Here is a 24,090-nt window from a genome sequence, read left to right as displayed (position 1 = left end):
GGGTGCGGGTGGTGAGCTTCTAGACATATGGTGCAAGGAAGATTCACCACAGAGCCTGCCCCTGTGGATGGAAACCTGATGGTTCCCCTTTGAGACTGGACCCTTAACCTGTCCCACCCTGGCGCAAAAAGTGTCTGGCTGCACCAGTGATGTCATGGCATGGGAACCTTGACCCACCTCCCAACTCTGTGCCTTGCCCCATCACCTCCTTCTCCTCTGTTTCTTCTACCCCCCCCCTCAAGAGTATCCATACCACCTGACCCCACCCCATGGCATCAATCCCAGGGAATGTGCCTAAAACCTGTCCCAGTGTGACAACTGGGGAATCTGTGCCTGAGGCATACACAACACCTGGCCCTGAGGTTCTTGAGGTTTCCCAGAAGCAGGAGTAAAGTGTCCACCAACACTCTTGAGCTGTTCAGGGAGAGATGGGCACTGCAGGGAGTGGAGTGTTTTACTTCCCCCTCCAACTCTTTTTGACTTAATCACTACCCTCCTTTTGTTTGATCACTCAGCATTGCCTGTTGTCGAGAAGGGCACTGCTTGTCATTGGCCACCCTGGTGTTTATTTGTATTCCACCAAGAGGAAGAAAGATGTATGCACTTGTTGTTCATCACTGTCTCTCACTTGCGTGTACACCTACCATGGATGGTGAGGAATGAGTAAGTACTACTGTTAGGTGGTTGTATGGGGATTTTTAAGAAAAAAAAGGACTGACTCTGTCTGGCTGGTCAGTTAGTGTATTGCGCACAAGTAATATATGGGGGTGGGACCCTGGCCTCTGCAGTTATTTCAGTCACCCACACCTAACAGAAGTAGCCTGGCTGCAGTGCTATTAGCTTTTTTAACAGTTTTAAAAAACTAAAGGAATGCGCCTGCATTTCAAAGTGTCTTCTCCCTCACTTGCTGTGATTGGCCCTGCAGCTTCAAGGGCTTACCCACTATCTATTATATTATATCTTCATTTATTATATAACTGACAGGACTCTCAGGATTACAATAATCAAAATCTAGATTTATTGGAATAGCAACATTTATACACACCAAGAGCCCAAGGCATGGTTAGTAGACTTACCGATAATACCAAAATTGGTGGTATAATGGACAGTAAAGAAGGTTATCTTAGATTACAAAGATTTTGATCAATTGGGTCTATGGCCTGAGGTGTGGCAGATGGAGTTTAATTTAGAAATCGCATTTTGGTAATACAAACAAGAACAGGACTTACCATTAATGATGACACTGTGGGTAATGTTGTAGAACAGAACCTCAGTACAGATATATAACTGTCACAGGTAGACAGCGTGACATTTTAGTATGCTTGCCTTCATTGCTCAAATCTGAGTTGGGATGCCATGTTTACATTGTACAATTTTTTGGTAAGGTATCTTCTGGAGTACTGTGTGCAGATCTGGTTGCTCTCTTATAGGAAAGATATTATTAATCTGGAAACAAAAACATTGCTGGAAAAGCTGAGCAGGTCAGGCAGCCTCTTTGGAGAGAAATCAATTAACATTTCTGGTTGAGTGATCCTTTCGCAAAACTGCAGTTCTGCGGAAGAGTCACCCGACCTGAAGCATTAACTCTGATTTCTCTCAACAGATGTTGCCTGACCTGCTGAGCTATTCCAGCAATTTTTTGGTTTGATTTACAGCATCTGCAGTTCTTTTGGTTTTTATTATTAAACTGGAGAAAGTCAGAAAAGGTGTACCAGAACATTGCCAAGAATGGAGGGTTTGAGACATAAAAGTAGATTGGAAAGACTGGGACCTTTTTTTAAAACCTGGAACATGAGATTAAAGGGGTGACCTTACTGAGGTTTATATAATCATTAGGGGCATAGATAAGGTGAATGACAAGGGCCTTTCTCCTAAGGTGAGGGAGCTCAAAACTAGAGCATATTTTAAAGGTGAGACGAGAGATTTTTTAAAAGGACACAAGGGACAACTTCTTTATTGAGAGTTCATGTGTAGAAGGAACTACCAGAGAAAGTGGTGAATGCAAGAACAATTACCACGTTTAAAAGACATTTGGCTAAATTCATGAATAGGAAAGCTTTGGAGGGATACAGGATCAAATGAAAAGAACAGCTGGTAACTGCAATGTAAAGTCACTGAACTAGTAATGCAGAGGCCAAATGCTCTGGGTATGTGTTCAAATCTTACCATGGTACTGGTATAACTTTTAAATCCAAAGAATATAGCCAGAATATATAGCTATTCTCCGTATTGGTGATTGGTTCACCAACAACTGATAACTTCACAATGTGTTTGGAAAGGAAATCTGCCAGGCTTACCTAGTCTGGCCTCAATTATGTGAGACTCCAAACCACACTCAATGTGGTTGACCATTATCTGCTCTCAAGGGGAGTTTGGGGCAAGAAATTCCTGGTGTTGTCAGTGATATCCACGTCCCTTCAAAGAATAAATAACGAATAAAGAAATGCTTTGATAATACAAAGATAAGTAGCAAAGTGAATTGTGAGGGCACACAGATAATACAAAGGATTGTAGATCCATTCAGTGACTGGGGAAAACAATTGACTGAAGTATAATGTGGGCAAGGGATGGCTGGTTGCACTGCAGAGTGACACCAATGTGGCTTCAATTCCCATTCTGGTTGAGGTTACCAGGAAGGATCCTCTTTGTCTGACTCTCCCTTCACCTGAGGCATAGTAACCCTCCAATTAAACTACCACCATTACCACTCTAATAAGAGAGCAGTCCATGGTGTGGTAGGGCTATGGTGACTTTACCTTAAATGTGAGGTTGAATACTTTGGTCCTCTCTCCTATATCCATCAATCATTATTTAAATAGGAGAATATAATGTTGTAACACAAAGATTACAGCACAACAAGAAATTAGGAAGCCAATTACTAAAATTGCTGGAAAACTCAGATCTGGCAGCATTTGTGGAAAAAAAAGTTAGCATTTTGGCTTTTTTTTTGTTGGTATTGGCCTTCATTGAATAAATCTTCTTTTGAACAGTACAGGAAATTGAAGCAAATACACTATGATGGTTTCTCACCGTTTTGGTCCCTTTATTAAGGAGGGGGGGGGGGGGGGGGGGGGAGATATACACTTGCATTGGAAACATTCCAGAAAATGTTCACTAGTTTGATTCCTGTGAAAAAGGGGCTTTCTTATGAGGAAAGATTCAGAAAGTTGGGGCTACACATGTTCAGACTTTGTGAAATGAGGGGTGATGTGATTGAAACATGTAAGATTCTCAATATAAGAGGTGACTATATGAGCAGAGAGGATCGAATGGGCTGAACTGGGAAGTTTTTTGCTTCATCAGAGTCCAAAGTTTGGGCTGGGTGCTGAACATTGTGAAGATTGAGTCAACCACATTGCTGTGGGTCTGGAGTCACGCACAGGTCAGGTTGAAAGTTTCACAAACCAGTTGTATTTTTTTCCCAACATTGGACAATAGCTTAATGGTCATCCTTAGACTTTTAATTCTAGATTCTCATTGAGCCATGTCCCTAGAAAATTACCTTGTCTTTGGATTAACAGCCTAGCAATACAACGACTAGACCATTGTCTCCCTTAATTGCTTTCGCTTCTATTTCTTCAGCTACACATTCAATCACATTAAATGTATTAAATGTATTCAATCACATTAAATGTATTAAATACGATAACAGACTAAACTTCTAAAATCCACTTAACAGGATGCTGATTAGCTTTGCATTCAAGAACGTAAATATCCAAAACGTGTATGGCATAAGAGCTATGGCAAAAGTCCTGTGTTTAATAAACCAGTCAAAGAGGCATCCTACAATTTTAAATAATTTAAACAACCTTGTGTAAATAACTACAACGCTGTCATTCATACGCTGCCAAGCCCAGACTATCAACTCGACGTACCTCACAACCGTACCCTTCCAAAACAGGCGTGTGGAGTATACCTGTTTGGTTTTGATTGGTGGGCGGTCCTTGCCTGTCAGGGCTGGTGTTTTGATTGGTATGTCAGCAGTGGGCGGTGCCTGGTAGCAGGAGCTCGCGGGCACTTTCTGGGTGTCGGTTGATGGGAAGGAAGCTCGAGCAGCCGTTGAGTGAGGTCTAAGTTGATGGTCACCGAGTCCGAGGCAACGTTTGACCGTTTTTTTTTAAAATGAGAGTTAAATCTGCGATTTTCGTCAGCAGTAGGGACTAAAGAAATTCAAGCATCGTTTGAATTAAGAGTGGCTCGTCCGCTGCGAGGTATCCCGTCCATGGGGACATTTCGAAGAAATTAGTGTTGACGTTAAGTTGGCCATGGGGCGTGCAGAATGTGATTGGCCTCATTAAGACCAGTCTAGTACATCCGAAAGTTAAAAACTTTTCATTGAGACTCATTTTAGCCGGAGCTTTCCATTGGACCACATCCTTGTCCGAACACAATTTAGCTTTGAAGCTTTTCTATACTAAGAGGAAGTGAGCGAAGGCTTATCAATTGAGAAACTATTGTTCATTGAGACATTTGAGAGTTGTACTTTAAGACAGTCAGTCATTGTTTATTCATTGGCCATATCCATTAGGAATCAAAACCTAATGCTCGCTGATTATCTGAAGGTTGCAGATTGAATTTAATCCCATTTATTCAATTGAGCTAAATTATTAATTGATTATCGTCCTGTCTGTTACCATTCATGTCATCTGATGGGAAAACTTATCAAGATAAGTGCAGCTTGTTATGTGGCTTTTTCCGTCTAACTTGAAATCAAGAACTGCCTATTACAGTTACATCTGACAAGTTAATATAAAGGAATTACATATTCAAATTTGAATTCTGAAAAAGTACATTAATCTCAGTGGAAGAATGTTTGCTCTGTGACTCTACTGGCTTTAAAAATGCAAGATGTCAACCTGTCTGGAGATACTCTTTCAAAAGTCATTATGGTGGGAGACTCCAATGTAGGTAAAACTGCCATATTAAAGAGATTAACTGAGGACAATTTCCATGCTTCATTCATACCCACAATAGGCAAGTATTGTAAGACAAATCTGAAAGGGCTGATTTTCATAAGTCTTCAAAATTTCCTCTTCCAAGAGTTACCCAAAACATCAAAATTAAATTAATTGTGGGAAAGAGAGACAATGTCAACCTTCTCTTTCCAAAAATGAGTTGTATTGCCAGGTATGAATCAAGATACTCCTTGGTTGTAGTCTGGCTCATCTCAGTTTTGTAAGGCTAATCAATCCCAAATTTAATAGACTGTGCATAAGCAACAAGTATGTGGAACACAGAGTGGGATGGGGAATTTATGATATCAAGTTCTAATCTCTCTTGGCTCCCTGAGAAAATCCTGCAACAATTGGCTACATGAAAGATGTCCCCTGAGCCCCCAACTACATAGAACCAGCAGCCTCAACATTAGTATTCTTTCGAGTATTGCATGCTTTCTCTCACCCTTGTAACTAGTGGAGTTGGTCTGTTTGGATGTTCAGAAGGATTCTGACATGAAATAGACTGAAAATTGGTTAGCAGATCAGAAACAAAAAATAGAAATAGTGTTTTTTCTGAATGGTAGGCACTGACTAGTGGGGTTCTGCAGAAATCAGTAATATGACCTCAGCTGTTTACAACATGTTACATTTAGTTCTCTAATCCAAATCATTATATTTCAAAATGGGCAGATAACAAAGCTGTCTGGAATGATGAGCTATGAAGAGGATGTACAGATGTTAGTGTGAATTGGACAGACTGAGTGAATGGCCAAATGCATGGCAAGTGCAGTGTAGATAAATGCAAAGTTAACACTGTGGTAGCAAAAATAGAATGGCAGATGTTTATTTGAATGGATGTATTTTGAGAGGGGGAGTATTCATAAGATCTGGTGTCCCTGTGTATCAGTTGTTGAAAGTAGGTGCACAAGTACAGCAGGAAAGAAAGCAAACTATATGTTGGCCTTCATAATGAGACAACTCGAATTCAAGAACAAGGATGTCTTGCTGCAAATACACTGGGCCTTGTTGAGGCCACACCTGGAATATTATGTACAGGTTAGGTCTCCTGACCTGAGGAAAGATGTCCTTGCTGTAGAGGAAATGATGAATGATTTATCATCCCATATCTTGATGATAGTGAAAAGTGCTTTGTTGCCACAATCCAATGCCATTTTGAGTTATAATAAGGATAAAAGAAATTACTTAAATAAGCATTCATCTTCTGTTCCAATTGGGATCTCAAGCAGCACTTCAGGGCTTCTGCAAGGTGTTCTGATGCACAAGGAATCCCGCTCCGGAACATCAATGCCTATGTCCTAGTAAACATTTTAGGACTGAAATAAGGGGAAATTTCTTCAGCTATAGAGTACTGAGTCTATGGAATTCACTACCACACAAACTATTGGAAGTCAAAATATGTGTTTTTAAGAATGAGGTATGTCGAAGGAGGGTAGGACATCAAATGTAGAGCAGGTTTGAGGGGTCAAATGGCTTACTCCTACCTTCTATGTTCATATATGTCAGACGTAGTTAACATTGTGAGAGTAAAATTTACTCTGAACCAACACTATGAAAGCATGCTGCATTCATTCTTATGTGGAAAAATATCAGGCTGAATTTTTGTTTCCTGGTATCTCAAAACTACACCCCGCTCTGGAACCTTTTGAGGATATAGTTCAATTCACTTACTGTGTCAGGGAATCCTGTCCAACTGACACAGGCAGTGCTCCCAAAGTTACAAGGTCCATAGGAGGTCTTGCAAGACTATGATTGACAGCCCTTCTATTAGTTTTGGGAACTGAGGATGCAGGCAAGGGAATGAAAGGGTACTTCAGGGTACAAGCATTTTTTTAAAAAAACGGTGTTACGGATGTCAGAATATCATTATGGAGAGGATAATCTGCCATTTGCCGCCTTAATTACCTGTTGCACCTGCAAACCAACTTTTTGTGATTCATGCACAAGGACACCCAGGTCCCTCTGCACAGCAGGATACTGCATTTTTCACCATTTAAATAATCTATTTTGCTGTTATGAGGTCATCCATTTTGGTAATAATATTTACCAACATTGTACTCCATCTGCCAGACCCTAGCTCACTCACTTAATGTAGCTATATCCCTTTGCAGACTTTTCATGTCCTCTGCACATTTTGCTGTACCACTCTTCTTGGTGTCATCTACGAACTTTGATGTACTACACCTGCTCCCCAACTTCAAATCATCTATGTAAATTGTAACAATTGTGGTCCCAACGTTGATCTATGAGGCACAATAATAGCCACTGACAACCCGGAAAAAACACACTTTTATTGCCACGAAGTTTTCTACTAGTTAACTAATTTCTGTCAATTCTAATACATCACTAAATTTTTGCACCTTTAACTCATGCAACAGCCTTTTTGTGTGGCACCTTCTCGAATGCCTTCTGGAAATTCTGATACATTGCATCCACTGGTATTCCATTATTCACCATACTCGTAATGTCCTCACATGTGTTGAGTACTGCCATCTTTACAGGGATGAGGAAATGCAGCTATGCTTGGACCCTTTAAGTTATTTGCTGCAGTTGTTACTGATGAAAACAGAATTGTCTCCCTGTATTTTAAATGTCCTGATTGGTCGCAACTAACATTTTTCTTAAAGCTATCTCACTTCCATTAAAACTCAACTAGATCAAGGTTTGCATGTGTGAAAGGAAGAGAAATTTTGTTACCGTCTATCCTGAAAAAGTATTAAGATTGTTTCATCAAGTACGCATACAACGACAATGTTAAGATTGAAAAGAAGGATCAGCAAGTGTGGAGTACAGACATGATCATTAAGGCAATTGCAGTTTAAAGATCAAATCTTTGAATTGTAAGAATGATTTGAGTCTTGACTAGCTAGCTGGTATTCTATTTTCATCAGCAGAGTGAGGATTGGATTGAATTTATTGTCATGTGTACCGAGGCACAGTGAAAAGCTTTATCTTGTGAGCAATACAGGCAGGACACATAGTTGAATAGCACAGATAAGTAAATAATAGGTAAACAGCGGCAAAACAAAAAAACAGGTAAAGGCGAATGCTAAGAGTTTGAGTCCATTCGTACTTGGTGAATGGTTGTTGTCCCACATTGCTTTTTCATTGGACACTGATAGTGACAGGGAGAGAAATTAGCGGCAGCTTCTTGCCATCGGATAATGTTTCATTTTCATTCTCCACCTTGCAGTACATGAGCTGTTGCATGAAAGCCATGGCAGTGAATTCGTGTTTGGAATCTTTTTTTTATCTATGATGCCTGTTATCTCAATTCCAACTCCCAGAATGGTGTGCGTCAGTCAGGGTTTCAGACTTTGAGTGCCATTTGCAACAATGTTAATTTGGGCACAGACTATTCCTTGTTATCTATTTAATGAGCTTCCCTCAACATGGTTAGATCACAGTGGCCGTTTTAGGTCAGCATTTGTCCTTTTTAAAAATCTGAGTCTCTATGATAATCAGATGATGCAATTTGAATATTGATAGTCCATGTTTACAATTATAACAGCTGTTCCCTCCTATTATGTACCATCTTATACAGCAAGAGGAGTGGTTTTTTTTTGCAATTCAGCTATGAATGTTATATCAACCAAACATATTACAACAAAAGAGGAAGAGCAAAGTACTGTGGATGTTAGAAATTTAGAATAGAAACCAAAAGATTGAAATGATTTTGCTAAATATTCTGAGTATTCCAATATTGTCTGTTTTTATTTCAAATTTCCAACACAAATTTTCATCAGCCTTGTCATGCAATATATTTGGGTGATGTAGAGCCGTGGAATGGATTTGAGGTGATCACAGTGGTAGCTGCGTGAGAGTCGGCTAAGGAATGAGTTTATGGGATGTGTTGCATTAATTAACATGCCAGGTTGATGGTGCTATTGGTAAGATCCAGTGTTTTAAAATGACTTGGGCCCCTTTTTGAAAAGATGCTCTCTCTTTTCCCGTCTACTTATTGCCGTAAGGCCTCTAGTACTGAACTTGAGCAGCTGAGAACTCTCCTCTTGACTTTCTATTGCATTGCTGCTGAGAATGCCTCTTCCATCCATTTCTAGTACTTGCTGCAGATGGCATACAATGATCCTTTAAGAACTACAAAGTGGTTTTAAGAAGTGTAAGTTCACTTGTTGCGAGTGTTATGAAAGTGTAAGGGGTTCTGTGCCTTTAAGAGAGTTAAAAGCTAGCAGAACTACCTGACAAGCATCAAATGTTCTGAACATGACATATTGTAATCTTTTGGTCCATTACGTAAAGTAGCCGGTTGCCTGGAGACAACAAAAACAAATTCAAATTGGGCCAATCAGTTTAAATTATACTCCAAAAAAACCCAAACTCTGATCAAGTTTGAATTTAGTATATTGACAATATTAAAAGCCAATGATACAATCCAATGCTGTGGGGGTAGAAGACCGGCAAAAATTGAACAGGTGGGGGACAACTGCCAAAAGACAACAGATGTAGGCTGATAGTCAGAACTCTCTGAGAGGTACCTGTCTAGAGAAGGAGTTTGCACAGAGAAAAACATCACCACTGGAGAGCAAATCTTCAGAGGAAGATATAAAGAAAAGATTCAACTGCTGGCTGAGTTTGAAATGTTTGAATTTTTCAGTCAATCTTAATCCGGAGTTTTATCGGACAAGTATTATAGAAGGGAAAGTAAAAGAGGCTCAAGGAAGGAGTTGTAAATAGTTGTTTGTTAATTATTCTCTGTTATACTTTAAGAAATAAAGTTGTTAATTTTTACTTTAAATAGTTCCTGGCTTCTCAAACTTTCACAGATTACTGCACGGGATAAATCTTTTGTGTTGCTGGTTTAAATTAGGCAGGTGGGTTTTCACCATAATGTAACACTAGCCTCAAATGAACCTGTATACCCTGCTGAGCATAGTTATTAAATAACATATTTAGTACAACACTGCATGCCAAAATCATGGAAATGATCAGGCAATCAATTAGCATACATCATCATCCCTGAGTTCGCAAAACAGCCTTATCCAATTTTTAGCCCTGAGTTTTCATTTTGGGATTGGAGTGGGGAGGGGTTTAGTTGAGGTAGGGCTGATAGGTGATGCATTAATTTAAATATATCAATTTACCCTTTTTCCATGAAAAGGAAAGCCGAGGAGTGACTTGATAGAGGTCTTCAAGATTTGTAAGGGAATTGGATGGGTGGACTTGAGGGTATTTCCACTTATGAGGAAGTTCTAAAATTAGGTGCAATGAATATAAGTTAGTAACTGAAAAACTGCATAAGGAATTCAGGAGTAACCTTTTCAACAGGTTGATAAAAATATGGATCTCATTGGCACATAGAATAGATGGGATCTATGGTGCAAAAGATTTTTGACAAGCCAGCAATGTAGCAGGTTATGCATTTATAAGAAATTAGATATAAAAAAAGTGGAAAGATACATTGTGTTGTTAAGATTAAATAAAGGAAGAGGGCTTTAAAAAGCTTTGGAACTGTAATTTATTTTGAATAAAGGAGAAGGAACAGGGAAGAAAGGCTGTTTGATTGGGCAGAATGGTTGGAAGCCTCCAGTAATATGTAGAGTCATAGAGATGTACAGCATGGAAACAGACCCTTCGGTCCAACCCGTCCGAAGGGAAAAACAGACCCCACCACCAGGGATATATTCCCCTCCCCAACCCAACCTCCACTTCTGGCACCTTCACCTGCAACCACAAGAAGTGCAAAACTTGCGCCTATACCTCCCCCCTCACCTCCCTCCAAGTCCCCAATGGATCCTTCCATATCCGTCACAAATTCACCTGTACCTCCACACACATCATTTACTGTATCCATTGCACTCGATGTGGTCTCCTCTACACTGGGGAGACAGGCCGCCTACTTGCGGAACATTTCAGGGAACACCTCTGGGACACCCGCACCAACCAACCCAACCGTCCCGTGGCTGAACACTTTAACTCTCCCTCCCACTCCACCAAGGACATGCAGGTCCTTGACCTCCTCTATCGCCAGATCTTGACCACACGACACCTGAAGGAAGAGTGCCTCATCTTCCACCTAGGAACCCTCCAACCACACGGGATGAATGTATATTTCTCCAGCTTCCTCATTTCCCCTCCCCCCACCTTTTCTCAGTCCCAACCCCCGGATTCAGCACTGCCCTCTTGACCTGCAATCTTCTTCCCGACCTCTCTGCTTCCCACCCCCCCTCACCCTCACCTCCTTCCACCTATTGTATTCCCAGTGCCCCTCCCCCCTACCTTTTATCTCAGCCCACCTGGCACACCAGCCTCATTCTTGAAGAAGGGCTTATGCCCGAAACGTCGATTCTCCTGCTCCTCGGATGCTGCCTGGCCTGCTGTGTTTTTCCAGCATCACATTTTTCAACAATAGCAAAGACATACCAAGTAAATGGAAAACAACACTTACACTGTATGAGAGGAACGTGCAGGTTGAAAAGAATTAAAACCCATTCTAATTCCTGGGTAACAATTAAACTATTCCCCCTTTGACTTATCACATCCCCTTTCAATCCACCTGCTGACACCACACTTCCTCTGCTGCTGGACCTAACCTGACCTTCAACATCTCTACAACTCCAGTCACTCCAGACCGAAACCATGATTGCCTCCAACCCCATTACTAGACCTGACCTTTCTCCAAACCAGACTCCTCCATATCCTGCCAGAGGCAAGTAGTTTTTGTCGGGTTTTTACCATGGAATATGCATCAGTTACTGTGACTGATGGTTAACTACCATGCTTTGCTCAAATTTTAAAGAAGACTGGTTTCATCTGATTGTTCAATGCATTATGCTGAAAACTAAACTGAGAAAATATCATTGGTCATTTTTTCTGTTGCAATTCAACCAGAGCATTGCTCATGACAATGCCTCTGCCAGAGTGTGCTTGCTTACCAATCAGATATTAAAAGTAGGTGGTGTGCAAATAAAAGGGTTTTTTTTGGTGTAAGGCTTCTTAAGTGTTGTTGCACCCAGATCAGTGAAGACCATGCTATCACATTCATGATTTGTCTTTCGATGCTGAACAGGCTTTAGAGTCAGGAGATGAGTCATTCATCATTAAATAATCAGCCTGTTCTCGTAACTATGATTTATGTAAATGATCATTTCAGGGATGTTGGCGATATCACTGCATGCCAAGGGGGCATCATTGGAGGTGCGCATTGCTTTGCAATTAGTATGGCCCTTGATCAGCCTAAACCTTGCTTTTGGCCTGGCCTTGCAAAACATGGACATAAATTCCTGTATTAACATTTGGACTGTGAAGAAGACTAACACTGGGTAATCATCAGTTCACAGCCAAACTTCTAACATTGTGAATGGAGAGAAGGTCTTTGATGAAGGAGACAGAGATTTGGGACAGCACACTGAGGAGCTCTTGCTGATTGTGCTAGGTGTGGCTCTAGCCATTGCAGAGGTTTACCTCAATCTGCTTAAGATTTCCCCTGTAATAGGGTTCCTTGGTGTTACATAAGACTAAATTTTGCTTTAATGCTAAGAGCAACTATGCTCATTTCCCTTATGGAATTCAGCTTATATCAATGTTTGGACCAATGTTGGAATGAAATCTTTAACCAAGCGTTGTGGTAGAGCCCAAATTGTGCATTGATTAGATTGTTGATAGTCCTGTCATCACTTTGAGGATAGACTGATGGGATAGTAATTCTGCTTTTTGATGGTTAATTTTCCATTTTATCAGGTAGATTTCAGTGTTTGAGCGATTACTGTATCAGCTTAAGGGGTAACTAGTTCTGAAATACTATCCTTCATCGTTATACTTGGAATTGTGTTGAAGAGAGTAGATTTTGCCATGTCTTATTTAATTAGCTGCTCCTTGATCTCATATATGGAATCAAATTAATTACTCAAATATGCTTGATTTTTTTTGCCACCCCTTCTAAAGTCATCTGAGGTTCCACAAAGATGTATGCTTAACCCATTTGAGAGTGGTTCATCAGAGACAGTAATTTTCTCAGAGTAGCATTCCGCTTTTGGTGATCCTTTGCCTTTAGCCTCATCAGTGACCCACACTCCTTTATCTCAGTAATTGCTTCTTCTGGTGTCTGGCAGCCTATCAAGTGGGTTTCACTGAATATGACTTTGCAAAGTCAGAAGCTGCTCCAGAGTGCATCGACAGACAATTCAATAGAAGTTCCATTTCTCTGCCGGACATCCATCTGACTATTGTCAACTGTCTGCAGTGCAGCCAGACTGCTAAAGTTAAGAGCCTCCTTGTCCATGGATGTTTGTTCTTTGTAGGCCCAGTTCAGATCCCAGATTGAAATCTGGTTTGATACCATATTTTGTTTTATTTTCTTTCATGAGGTACTCTTTTTCACTAACATACAAGGCAATACTGCAGATGTAGTTTTAATAATGAAATGGAAGTTTACCTTGCAAAAGAAAAGAAGATAAAATAGAATATTTACATTATTTACAAGCTTTTTACAAATGGCATAGTTTGAAAGATTTTTGAAACATAGGATCCTATCTATCCCAAAATCATCACTTTACAGTATTTAAACACCTGACAGAGGTTACTGTTCCATATCATGTATAGGTTTAACTCTTTCTTTCAATTCATTGTCTTGAGAGTTTGATAGTCTCTTTCTTGATCATTCACTTAACTGAGCTTAGATTTTCTCATCTTCAAATAAGTCCTTCAGGTTTTTTTTACCAAATACTTCTGGTTTAGAATTTCCAAATGAAAACCTCAGAGGTAATTTATTTTCCAACTTGTTCTGGCCTAAGTTCTTTCTTTAAGAGAATATTAGTTTTATACATCTAACTTCAACAAAGGCTTCTGCAAGTTGAAAAATTTCCCAAGCTAAGGATTTTTCCCTGAAGCAAAAATTAAAATTCCCAGTCTTTCTAAACTGAAAGCAAGTGAATGTTCCTCAATGTTTGCTCTGTTCCTTTGTAAAACTCTCCCAAAAAAATTTCAATATTATCCCAGGATTACTTCTCTCATGCTGGTTTAAAAAAATCATTGCTCCAGAAGTACTGATTGATTAATCATTAAACCCCCTCATATGCACAGACTAAAGTCCACATGCCACTAGTTCAAGATCCAAAGTCTTAAATAAGCTTCAGTACTATATATATATCTCACAAACCTTACAGATCAGTAACACCTCCCTTTGAATGATTGCTGTTTTAGACATTGTGTAATCTTGCTACCTTCAATGTGAGGATTTCGGTATTGAATTTGTCATGTGATTACATGAGCATCCTTCTAAAAAGACCTATGTTGTTTTGAACTTTCACACACTTGTGCTAGGCACGCATCTGTTCAGGAATCCCATCTGCCTTGTGGCCCTCCTGTTCAGAGCTGTGCAGTCCCTGTAAAGACCCAAATGTCTCACAGCTTGGCTTTGCATGTGACTCACCTTATCAGATGTCAGAACGTAAGTGCTTCCTGCAATTGGGCTCCAGTCCTGCTAACAGTATTCCGCTGCTGACCACCTCTTAATTTGTGTGACCTATCTCCTCCTTAGCAACTAATGTGTTTCCTGGCTATTACCAACTCTCGTATGACCTTAGGATGGCATGGTGACTCAGTGGTTAGCACTGTTGTCTCACTGTGCCAGGGACCCAGATTCAATTGCAGCTGTGGTGGAATTAGGTGACTGTCTATGTGGAGTTTCCACATTCCCCCAGTGTCTGGGTGAGTTTCCTCCCACAGTCCAAAGATGTACAGATTAGGTGGATTGACCATGCTAAATTGTCCGTGGTGTCCAGGGATATGCAGGCTAGGTGACTTCACCATCTTAAATAAGGGGTTATGGGAATACGGTAGGGTGCTTGGGTCTACGTGGGATGCTCTTCGATGGGCTGAGGGGCAAATGGCCTCTTTCTGCACTGTCGGGATTCAATGATTTAGAGAGGTGTCAAAATGTCAACTTCAAGCTGGATTCTGACCTACAAATGGACTTTGAATTTTAGTGGTCTAACTAAAACAAATTATTTGTTTGTTAAGATAATACTGTTATTGAATCTGCAGTAAAGAAATTGTGTCCCCCAAATTATAACAATTTATGCACGGTAAATGAATTACTCCAAATTTGAGGAGCTCTTCAGGATGTTCTGAGATCATGAAAAATGTTTTTAAAAAGTTTCTCTTTAAATTCTAAATTTAGACCATTATACTGTTTTTGGGGATGCTCAGGACACAAGTTGTTAATGAAAGCCATAATTGTGTAGACAGCCCTACAAGATAATAACCACACGTGTTTCTATTGATATCATTAATAAAATTCACATGTTCTGTTATCTGCACAGCCAGTAGTGCAGCCTTCCCCCAGCAAATCAATGTAGTCAATTCTCCATACCAGATCAGAGAATTTATATCCTTGAATTGGTCCAGAAGTTTGACACCATCCAGGAGAAATCAAACCACATAATTGACACAGTGGCAGCAATGTGAATCATCTGCAAGATGCACTGCAGTAACTCTCAAATACCACTTCAACAGAATCTTCCAAACCCATGACTTCAGATGCATGAGGAAACCACTAGCTGCAATTTCCCCATTAAGCCTGACTTGGAACTATATCATTATTCCTTCCTTGTCATGTGGTCAAAATCCTGGAATTCCCTTCCAAACAGCACTGTGTGTGTTCCTACACCCTAAAGTCTGCAACAACTCATGAAGACAGCTCAGGACTACCTTCTTCAGGGCAATTAGGAATAGACAATAAGTGCTGACCTAGAGAGTGATGCCCACAGTCCATGAACAAATAAAAGAAAATATTGCAGTTCATTCACTACAATCAGTCTTGGTTAAAAACTATAGTATAAGATGAAAACTCTTGGAACCAATTAAAAATTTTCGGATGCCAAATCTAAAATTACTGAATACTTATCGTCATCCATAATTATTTTATAATCTTTCAAATTGTTAAATTTAGGATCTGATAAAACTACTGTGGCATCTATATAGTTCCAGTCAACATTTTGTTATAGACAAAAAAAAAGCAGATGCTGGAATCCAAGGTAGACAAGCAGGAGGCTGGAAGAACACAGCAAGCCAGGAAGCATCAAGAGGTGGAGAAGTCAACATTTTGGGTGTAACGCATCTTCAGGACGTAGTAGTGAAGTACAGGAGCAATATCTTACTGCAATGGTACAATGTCTAATGTTAACTTCTCCATCACGTTTCCTGGATATTAAAAAAAATGCATGTTGGGCATCTGAAGTCAGCTGGTCAATAGCTAAAAGGGATTGATTAACATTGTAGATATCATTGTTGGACTTTTTATCGATGAATCCACATGGATTGTTAATCTGCCTGTTTCAGTTTCTGACAAACTTTCATCATCTTTCGAGCTTGTTACATATTTATTTAGCAGATGGATGGACTCAATATTTTCTATTCAGGAATCATTCTTACTTCTCACGCTATATAACACTAGTTTAGTTTATAATTACATAAAATGCATATCACATGATTAAAAATCTGCCTTCAACATCTGGTAGTTCACTTTATGCTGCTCATGCCCAACACAGAAGACACAGCATTTCAGCATAATGTGGCAAAAATCATGAGAATTTTTTCAATCACTTGTTGTTAATGCATGTAATGAATTGACACAGCACATAAGACAAAAGAGAGGAAACAACAATGGTTAGTTGGCATCTTCTGTCTAGTCGGGATGATGAGAATCCAACATTGGATCTTTGGTGAGGCCAGATGGGATCATCTACTGCAAACATTTGGATAGTTGAACAAATGATTCCTGAAAGAGTCATGACCTCACAAATTAAGTGGTCTTATCCTGTGGTGGGGGTGATCTCTGCTGACACCTTGTTTACTATGGTTGGCATCATTTTGGAACCACACTTTATTGTGATGACAAATTCCTGCTTAAATCTGATATCATTTTTATCAATATCTAGAGTTTCGAGTTTGTCATTTCTTTTTTTCAGCATCCTTGATTGGAACTTTTGGGCGCCCTTCCAACCTTTTGGCATGACCCACCTTCCCAGACACTATATCCTTTAGGAAATGAGCATCTTCCATTCTGTGCACATGAACAAGCCAGCAAAATCTTCAGTGCTTAATTTAGCACTCTCATGCTTGAACTACAAAGAACTTCTTTGTTAGTAACTTTGACTTTCTACGTGATTTCATGGGTGCATCCTAGATGTTGGAGATGAATATTATTGATTCTTTCCTCTTGGTAGGTGTAAGTTTCTATACTTCACTGCCATACAGCAATGGTGAGAATACAGGACCTTGACAATAAGCATCTTTGTCCTTTTATTATTCGCTCTTTTTCTGTGCCTGGTTTGTTAGTCAATCAAAGTTGATATTGTTTTAGATAGTTAGTATCTGAAAGAGTTCATTGTTATCATGAAACATCTGCTCTGCTCATTAGGATATAAGGAACTGTTCACAAAAAGAGCTAAGCAGTTCTCATTCTGTTCCTTTTTGTTAAGGATGATGTTTAAGATGTTGCAGTAGCAACGAAAACTTATTTCTTAAGTTGAATCTGATGTTTCACAAGAGGTATACTTGTGTTGCTGAAAAAAGACAGTTAGTTGAAGCTTTTTTTCTTGCATTTATCAGGATAATCCACAGAAATCAAATTCAAGGGGAAAACCAATATTTATACTGTATGAGAGAGAGTGCTACTTGTTTGGCAAGTACATTCTGATTGGTAGAGATGCTGCCACAGATAATGCAACCATTAATGCTGATTGACAGTAAACTGCCAGTCTTTGTTTGAATTTTAAACACCATGTTGACTTTGACTGGCCAGGGAATCAATTCAGCACAGAAATAAATGACTAATTTGTTGCATTAATTACCAGGCTATATATCCCAAAGACTGGTGGATCATATCTAACAGTATATACTTTTGTTGTTTGCATCAAGAAAGTTATTAACTATACTTTACCAGTTTGCACTTGCAAAACTCAACAGTGTCCAAAATAAGACAGAAAGCCAAATACAAGAATATCTGGTCATGGATTAGTAGAGCTAGGATTGAAAATATTTCTAAGGGATGACCCTGGATGGATCTTTGGGTGGGTTGACACGGGTACAGGTTCAACTTAAAATAACGAAATACTTACTAGAGTGATCAGGAGTCCCTCCAAGAGTCACATAAAAGGTTAACCAAAGTCTTGTATAAAAGGCTACAATGTATGAGCTGTGCCCTTGGCTGATTTGTACCTTAAAATTATAATCAGGGTTCAATGAACAAGTAGAACCCCAACTTTATTTTTTGTATTTGACCTGTTCAGAGATGTTATTACACACCACTGCAGTCAGTGGGACTTGAAAGCAGAACTTCTGGCTCAGAAATAGGGGTAATACCATTGCACCACAGGAGCCCTAACCCATCTTTTTATGTCCAAAAGTGCTCTTACACACAACGGAACATATTTTTCCCATAACCAAATTACACTTTCTTTTTTCTCCATCTATTAATCACCAACAGTACCCCACCCACATTTTTCTATTGATTAGTTTTCATGCAAAGTCTGGTAAGTGCAATGTAAACTATCAGTGGTAAGGGGGAAGGAAGGGGCTGAAATCAAACTGGAGTTGGAAGGGAAGATAAAGTATTCCATTCCCTGCAGTGCCCACCTCTCTCTAAAGATATCAAGAGTATTGGTGGATACCATGTGCTCCTTCTTCCAAGAACATCCAGCCATGATTGTAGCTGCAAAACGGGCAGACAGCAGCAGAGACACTGCTTCACACCCCACTGCCTGGAGCTGTTAAGAGGCAACTTGGGCAAGTCCAGGAGCAGTCCCACGAGGTGGTCTTCTAACTTGAATATCCCCCTTTGCGCTGGATGCCTAAAGATCAGGAGCATGGGGCTGAATGCCACCAAAAGTACAATAAAAGATTTTTCAAATAACTAAAAGAGGCATATTATTGTGCACAAGCAATATACACATGACCCACAGTCTCCACAGCACCATAAAATAAGCATTTGGGCTGTGGATCCATGAACCACCACAATCAGAGTAAAAGCTGAACTGGACTGAAAATTTTGATATTTTCTAATCAACCTATTCAAAGATTTTGTCATGCAGGTTTGAAACAGGTGTGTGCAACAGCACTTCAGGACATGAACCTGGGCCACCTGGCTCAGAGATGAGGACACCAATACTTCACCACAAGACTTTAACCCAACTTTTATATTAAAAGTAGCTTCTCATCTAAACCAGGTGGCACTTGTCTCACAATCTCATGCAAGATACTGACGGCCAGTGGCTCTCTGTGAACAGGGTACACCAATTTTAGACTGTTATTTCCCAATTTAAGTTGGTGGACTGAGTTGAATCTGGCCCTGCACATGTTAAGGGACCTTTTGTGAATGATATGTATGATGTCACATTGATTCAATTTATCTTATTTTGTTTTATCCTGTCTTTTAGGGATCGATTTCAGAGTAAAAACTATCAAGATAAATGAGAACAACACAATTAAGCTGCAAATATGGTACAGTCATTTTGAATTTATTGAAAATTAAATGGCCTGAATTTTATGGGCCACTTCAGATCAGGAAAGCAACAGGTATTTGCTTGTTTGCTCTGGATCTCACCAATGTTAAGGAGCAAGCCCACCTCTACTTGGCAGGCTTGCTTTCGGGACAATTAGATGAGGCAAGACTTCTTCACTTCCTGGGAGCAATTTTGACTTATAGCGCTGTCCACATGCCCCACCTCAGTTTTATAAGTGATGCCCACTTGAGAGTCTATTCTTGTTGTCTCTTGATTTAGGGAGTAGCAGAAGAGGCCTGCACCCAATGTGCAACCCAGCAAGTTTGACTCCGCTAGCCAGTGAAAGATGTGGTGCCTCCTTTCTTAGCCCTCAAGTACAAATCAGAAGCTCCTTTTCCTTGTTTTCCCTCTCCATGTCCGCACACTGTGCCCCAACCCTGTCCATCATAGACTTCTTCACCTCCGTTGAGGTCTGACTGACTTGGTAAGACCATGACCTTAACTGAATGGTTGGGTCCATCACTGAATGCTTTCAAAATGTTCTTGGTGCTATATCAGCAATAGTCACAACTCCCAGTAGGGCAGCCAGTACAACAGAACTGCTAACCTATGATTCGCTGGCAACACCATAAGAGACAGGACTTCCTTCTAGGGAGGGTAGAAAGCTTGCCTCTCTAAGGGCAATCAGCCAAAACATTAAAGCATGGTGAGCATGTCGAGCTTGTTGACACTTACATCAGTGTAATCCAGTGCAAATATATCTGCATTAATTATCTGCAGTTTAACAAAATTTGGCTTTGAGTTTGAGATGGAGGTTGAGCTGTTGACAGAGTGAAACAGCAGAGAGGGGAAATGTCACATTAATACTATTCCAGAAGGTGATTACATTCCTTAGGAAGGGGTCTTTGTATTTGGTCACTGGTCTGCGACAAGTGTTATGTGACTGTGACTGTGAGTAAAGCAGGTGTGAGGACCCAGGAGGTTATGGAGTCTAAGTTTTACAATAGTCCAAAGGATTTGAGGCACTTTCAGATTGGTTGGCTGAGAATAAAGGCTGCAACATATACTCAATGCTACTGAGGTCACTGAGTTTCGATTCCAGATCCAGTAAAGGTGAGACATATATAATGCAAATACTGATGCTGACCATGGGAAGAAACGCATTCCAGCATGGAATCCCTTATTGCCAAGAGTTCTCTAAAGATCTTTACAATGGAGTTTAAGATCCACAAGTTTAACTGATCATGGCACCATGGCAAGTAGCAGAGAGGAGCAAAAAGAAATGTAATTTTGTTAGGGGATAGTGCAGTGAAGGGTGTTGCCTCCATTACTGTGGAGAATAGCCTGCGGATGAGTGTGGCATGCTATTATAAACATAAGCCCACTCCAGAAGGTACTCTGGCTTCTTCTGTTTACAGTCAGGAGGCAAGGTGTGCAGATGGTTATGCAGAGTACAGATGAATCACCCTCTGGATGATGGAGGTTAGTATGGCTTTCTCAAAGCCATAGAACTTCTAAGGCCCCCAAAGGATCTTGGTCTTGAAGTGCCCTTGATCACTGAACTGAAATACAAATCATGTACGAACATTCTGGATATATTTGAAGCCTTTTGGTCAGGTGTCAGAATGGCCATCTGCATGCTTGGTGAAGATATCCTTGAGAATGAGAATTCCCATTACTTCTGTGACAAAGGACCTTAAACTCCATTGTAATTTTCCATTTTTTCTCATTGACTTGAGACCCTAACTGTTATAAACAATTACCATTCATTTTTGCCCTTGAACTTGTGACATGTAGTATGAAAGGGAAAGAGAAATCTGTGAAGCCGAAGGATGAGGATGAGACAGACTTGTTTGAGGATGCAAAAGGAATCTTTACATGCTGGGGTCCAACTCCTTGAAGTGCTTTGTACATCTTTTCCACCAGCTTCATCTTTTGTCTGATTTCCTTCACAAATCACGGAGTGTGACAGACAACTGAGCATAGCCTTTTAATAGCCTTTTATAGTAACTAGCTAGACCAAAAAATCCACACAGTCAAAACGTGTGGTGCTGGAAAAGTACAGCCAGTCAAGGCAGCATTCGAGGAGGAGGAGAGTTGACGATCTGAGCATAAGTTCTTCATCAGTCTAATCCTGTTTTAGAAGGATCAAGAAGCTATGCAGATGGAAGCAGGAATTCTATCCTTGTACATCATGCTTATCAAACTAATCATGAACTCCTCCTTGAATGCGTCAATTGAACCTTCACCACACTTCCAGGCAGAGTATTCCAAGCCTTACCTACTTACTGTGTGAAAGACTTTTCTCACTTCACATTTGCTTCTTCTGCAAATCACTTTAAATATTCAAACCAATAATCACTCCATTCATCTAACTCTAGTGATTTGTATATTCCTGACTTCCTAATCCACAAGGAAACTTCATCACAAGGAAAAATATGTAATCTATTGAACCTCTTTTGGCTTTGATCCTATACACAAGGCAAAATAGCCGTGATTTTAGTGAATGGCAGGCCAACCTTGTGGGACTAGTATATTATTACACTTATTTCCCACTAGTATTAGCTGTATAAAAAAAACCATCAATGCTTATGCTCAGGCCTCAAGTTATAATAACAGATTTTATCCTGATTGTATAGTTAGAATCGAGGGCACCCCAATGTGGGCAGATGTCTACACCGCCTGCAATTTAAAATTGAAAGGAATCCTCAACTCCATTCTAACTGCTCCTTTAGGTGATGAAAATTAAAATCAGAGTCAACTATCTTATCTTTCTTTTTTGAACTTGTTTGAGAAGTGAATAATGGAATTACTACTTTTCTATTGACAGGGATACAGCTGGCCAGGAACGATTCCATGCTCTGACAACTCACTATTTTCAAGGATCAAATGGCCTTATGCTTGTCTATGATATTACAAATTTAAAAACGTTCACTAATATTACCTATTGGATTAAAGACACTGATGAGGTGACCTTTTTTTTAGCTTGTAGCTGCCGCCTTTTTCTGATTCTTTTAATTTGATCTCTTTGTTGCTATGTTTTCCTAGATATATTGCACCTAGCTATGATGGAGAGCAGTTTTCTAACAATGTGACATTTATGCTATTTTTGAGACACCTGCTTAAAGATGTGCAGAACAGCCTCATGCCTAAGGGTGAATATATTTTGCATCTCTATACAACAATTTATCCACCATGCAGAACTTTCTTCAATGGAAAAACTGAGCAGTAATAACCTGCTATATTTCATAATACAGTAGATAAAGTGCCTCAGTAAAGGAAGATTCTTTCATGTGTACAAATACTTCTAAGAATTTCACAATCCAGTGATCTCAAAAGAGTCATGTACTTAGAAGGAACGTGACTCAAAAAATCTCAAGCATGTAACTCACTGCGGTTTCCATTCATTTTAGTGGGCAGTTGTATACACATTGACCAATTTGATTCAATGTAATATAGTTTATAACAGTATAAATCTGTATGATTAATCCAGCATGAAAACAAAATGAAATATTTCTACCTTGAAATGATAAATTTTATAATTGCACTGTTAAAGAAATAACAATAATGGTTCTGAATTTGAAATAATGATGCACATTGTTCAGATGTACAGTAAATTCATACATTTAGTAAATGTATAAATATGGATATAATAAATGTAATTCCGTTCAGTATGCAGGAAATAATGTTGGACGAATATTGATCGGTAATAAATGTGACATGCTAGCAGCACGTCAAGTTTCATGGGACAATGGAAAAAGGGTATGTTTTAATATTTAATTACAATTAAATTACAATTTAGAGATTTTAAATTGTACTTGTTCACTTTATGAGGATAGTCTTTGGACACCAAACAGTTTAGTTATTGGAGTCAAAAAGTGTGGTGCTGGAAAAGCACAGCCAGTCAGGCAGTATCCGAGGAGCAGGTGAGTCAACATTTTGAGCATAAGCTCTTCATCAGGACTTTGATCTCCAGCATCTGCAGTCCTCACTTTCTCCTAGTTTAATTATTGGATAATGTAGGAGTATAAAATCTATGATGAACTAGGTAAAATCTAAATATACTCTGAAGTATGGTGACTTTTATTTTAAGCTCGCTCAGGAACATGGAATGCAATTCTTTGAGACCAGTGCAAAAGAAGACATGAACATTGAGAAAGCATTTGCAGCCCTTGGAGAAGAAATAATAAAAAAGGTGTGATTTATATAAAGTACATATATCATAGTAAAATGATAGCAATATCCTTTTGTCTTCAATTCTCTTCCTAATATCCTCCTCTCCTCTCATAGGGATGTTGTGCCCAAAATATGTGCTAGCTACCCACTATTTCCTCATTGATTTGTAAGATGCTTTAGCTCCATCTCATGTAAAACAAAAAAATTGTGCTGGAAAATTGAAACAAAAACTAGAAGTACCAGAGAAACTGAGCAAGTCTGGCAAAATCTGTAGAGAGAGAAGCAGAATTAATATTTTGAATCCAGTGACCCTTTGTCAGAACAGACTCACTAGACTGGAAACGTTAACTCTATTTTCCTTTTTGCAGATGCTGTCAGATCTGTTGACTAAATCTATCTGACCTTACAAGCCAAGTGATGACTGGTATAGTGCCATTTAAGTGGCTTTTGGGTGGGATAGCTGCGTACAAACATTACATAATCTTACAAATAATCCC

At 39.6% G+C, this 24,090-nt stretch overlaps 1 protein-coding gene across 1 annotated transcript; it reads left to right on the top strand.

The window, feature by feature from the left end:
• The first annotated feature begins 4,841 nt into the window (after positions 1–4,841).
• On the top strand, positions 4,842–23,618 carry LOC140476792 (ras-related protein Rab-10-like). The gene is made up of 5 exons (XM_072569587.1): positions 4,842–4,908; positions 19,352–19,415; positions 22,248–22,386; positions 23,090–23,179; positions 23,511–23,618. Exons 1-5 carry the CDS (start codon positions 4,842–4,844, stop codon positions 23,616–23,618), a joined length of 468 nt encoding a protein of 155 aa, XP_072425688.1.
• The last annotated feature ends 472 nt before the right edge of the window (positions 23,619–24,090 follow it).

This window comes from Chiloscyllium punctatum, chromosome 5, assembly GCF_047496795.1.
Source record: "Chiloscyllium punctatum isolate Juve2018m chromosome 5, sChiPun1.3, whole genome shotgun sequence".
NCBI classification, from domain to species: domain Eukaryota; kingdom Metazoa; phylum Chordata; class Chondrichthyes; order Orectolobiformes; family Hemiscylliidae; genus Chiloscyllium; species Chiloscyllium punctatum.
Note: the sequence above shows the minus strand (reverse complement) of the source record. Positions and strands in the feature narration are given on the sequence as shown.

Bases quoted from the DNA above. Each gene is read 5' to 3' on its own strand.
- LOC140476792 (XM_072569587.1), top strand. From the start codon at position 4,842: ATGCAAGATGTCAACCTGTCTGGAGATACTCTTTCAAAAGTCATTATG. The intron at 19,416-22,247 runs GTACAGTCATTT...TTCTATTGACAG, and splicing joins ACAATTAAGCTGCAAATATG to GGATACAGCTGGCCAGGAAC. The intron at 23,180-23,510 runs GTATGTTTTAAT...TTTTATTTTAAG, and splicing joins CATGGGACAATGGAAAAAGG to CTCGCTCAGGAACATGGAAT.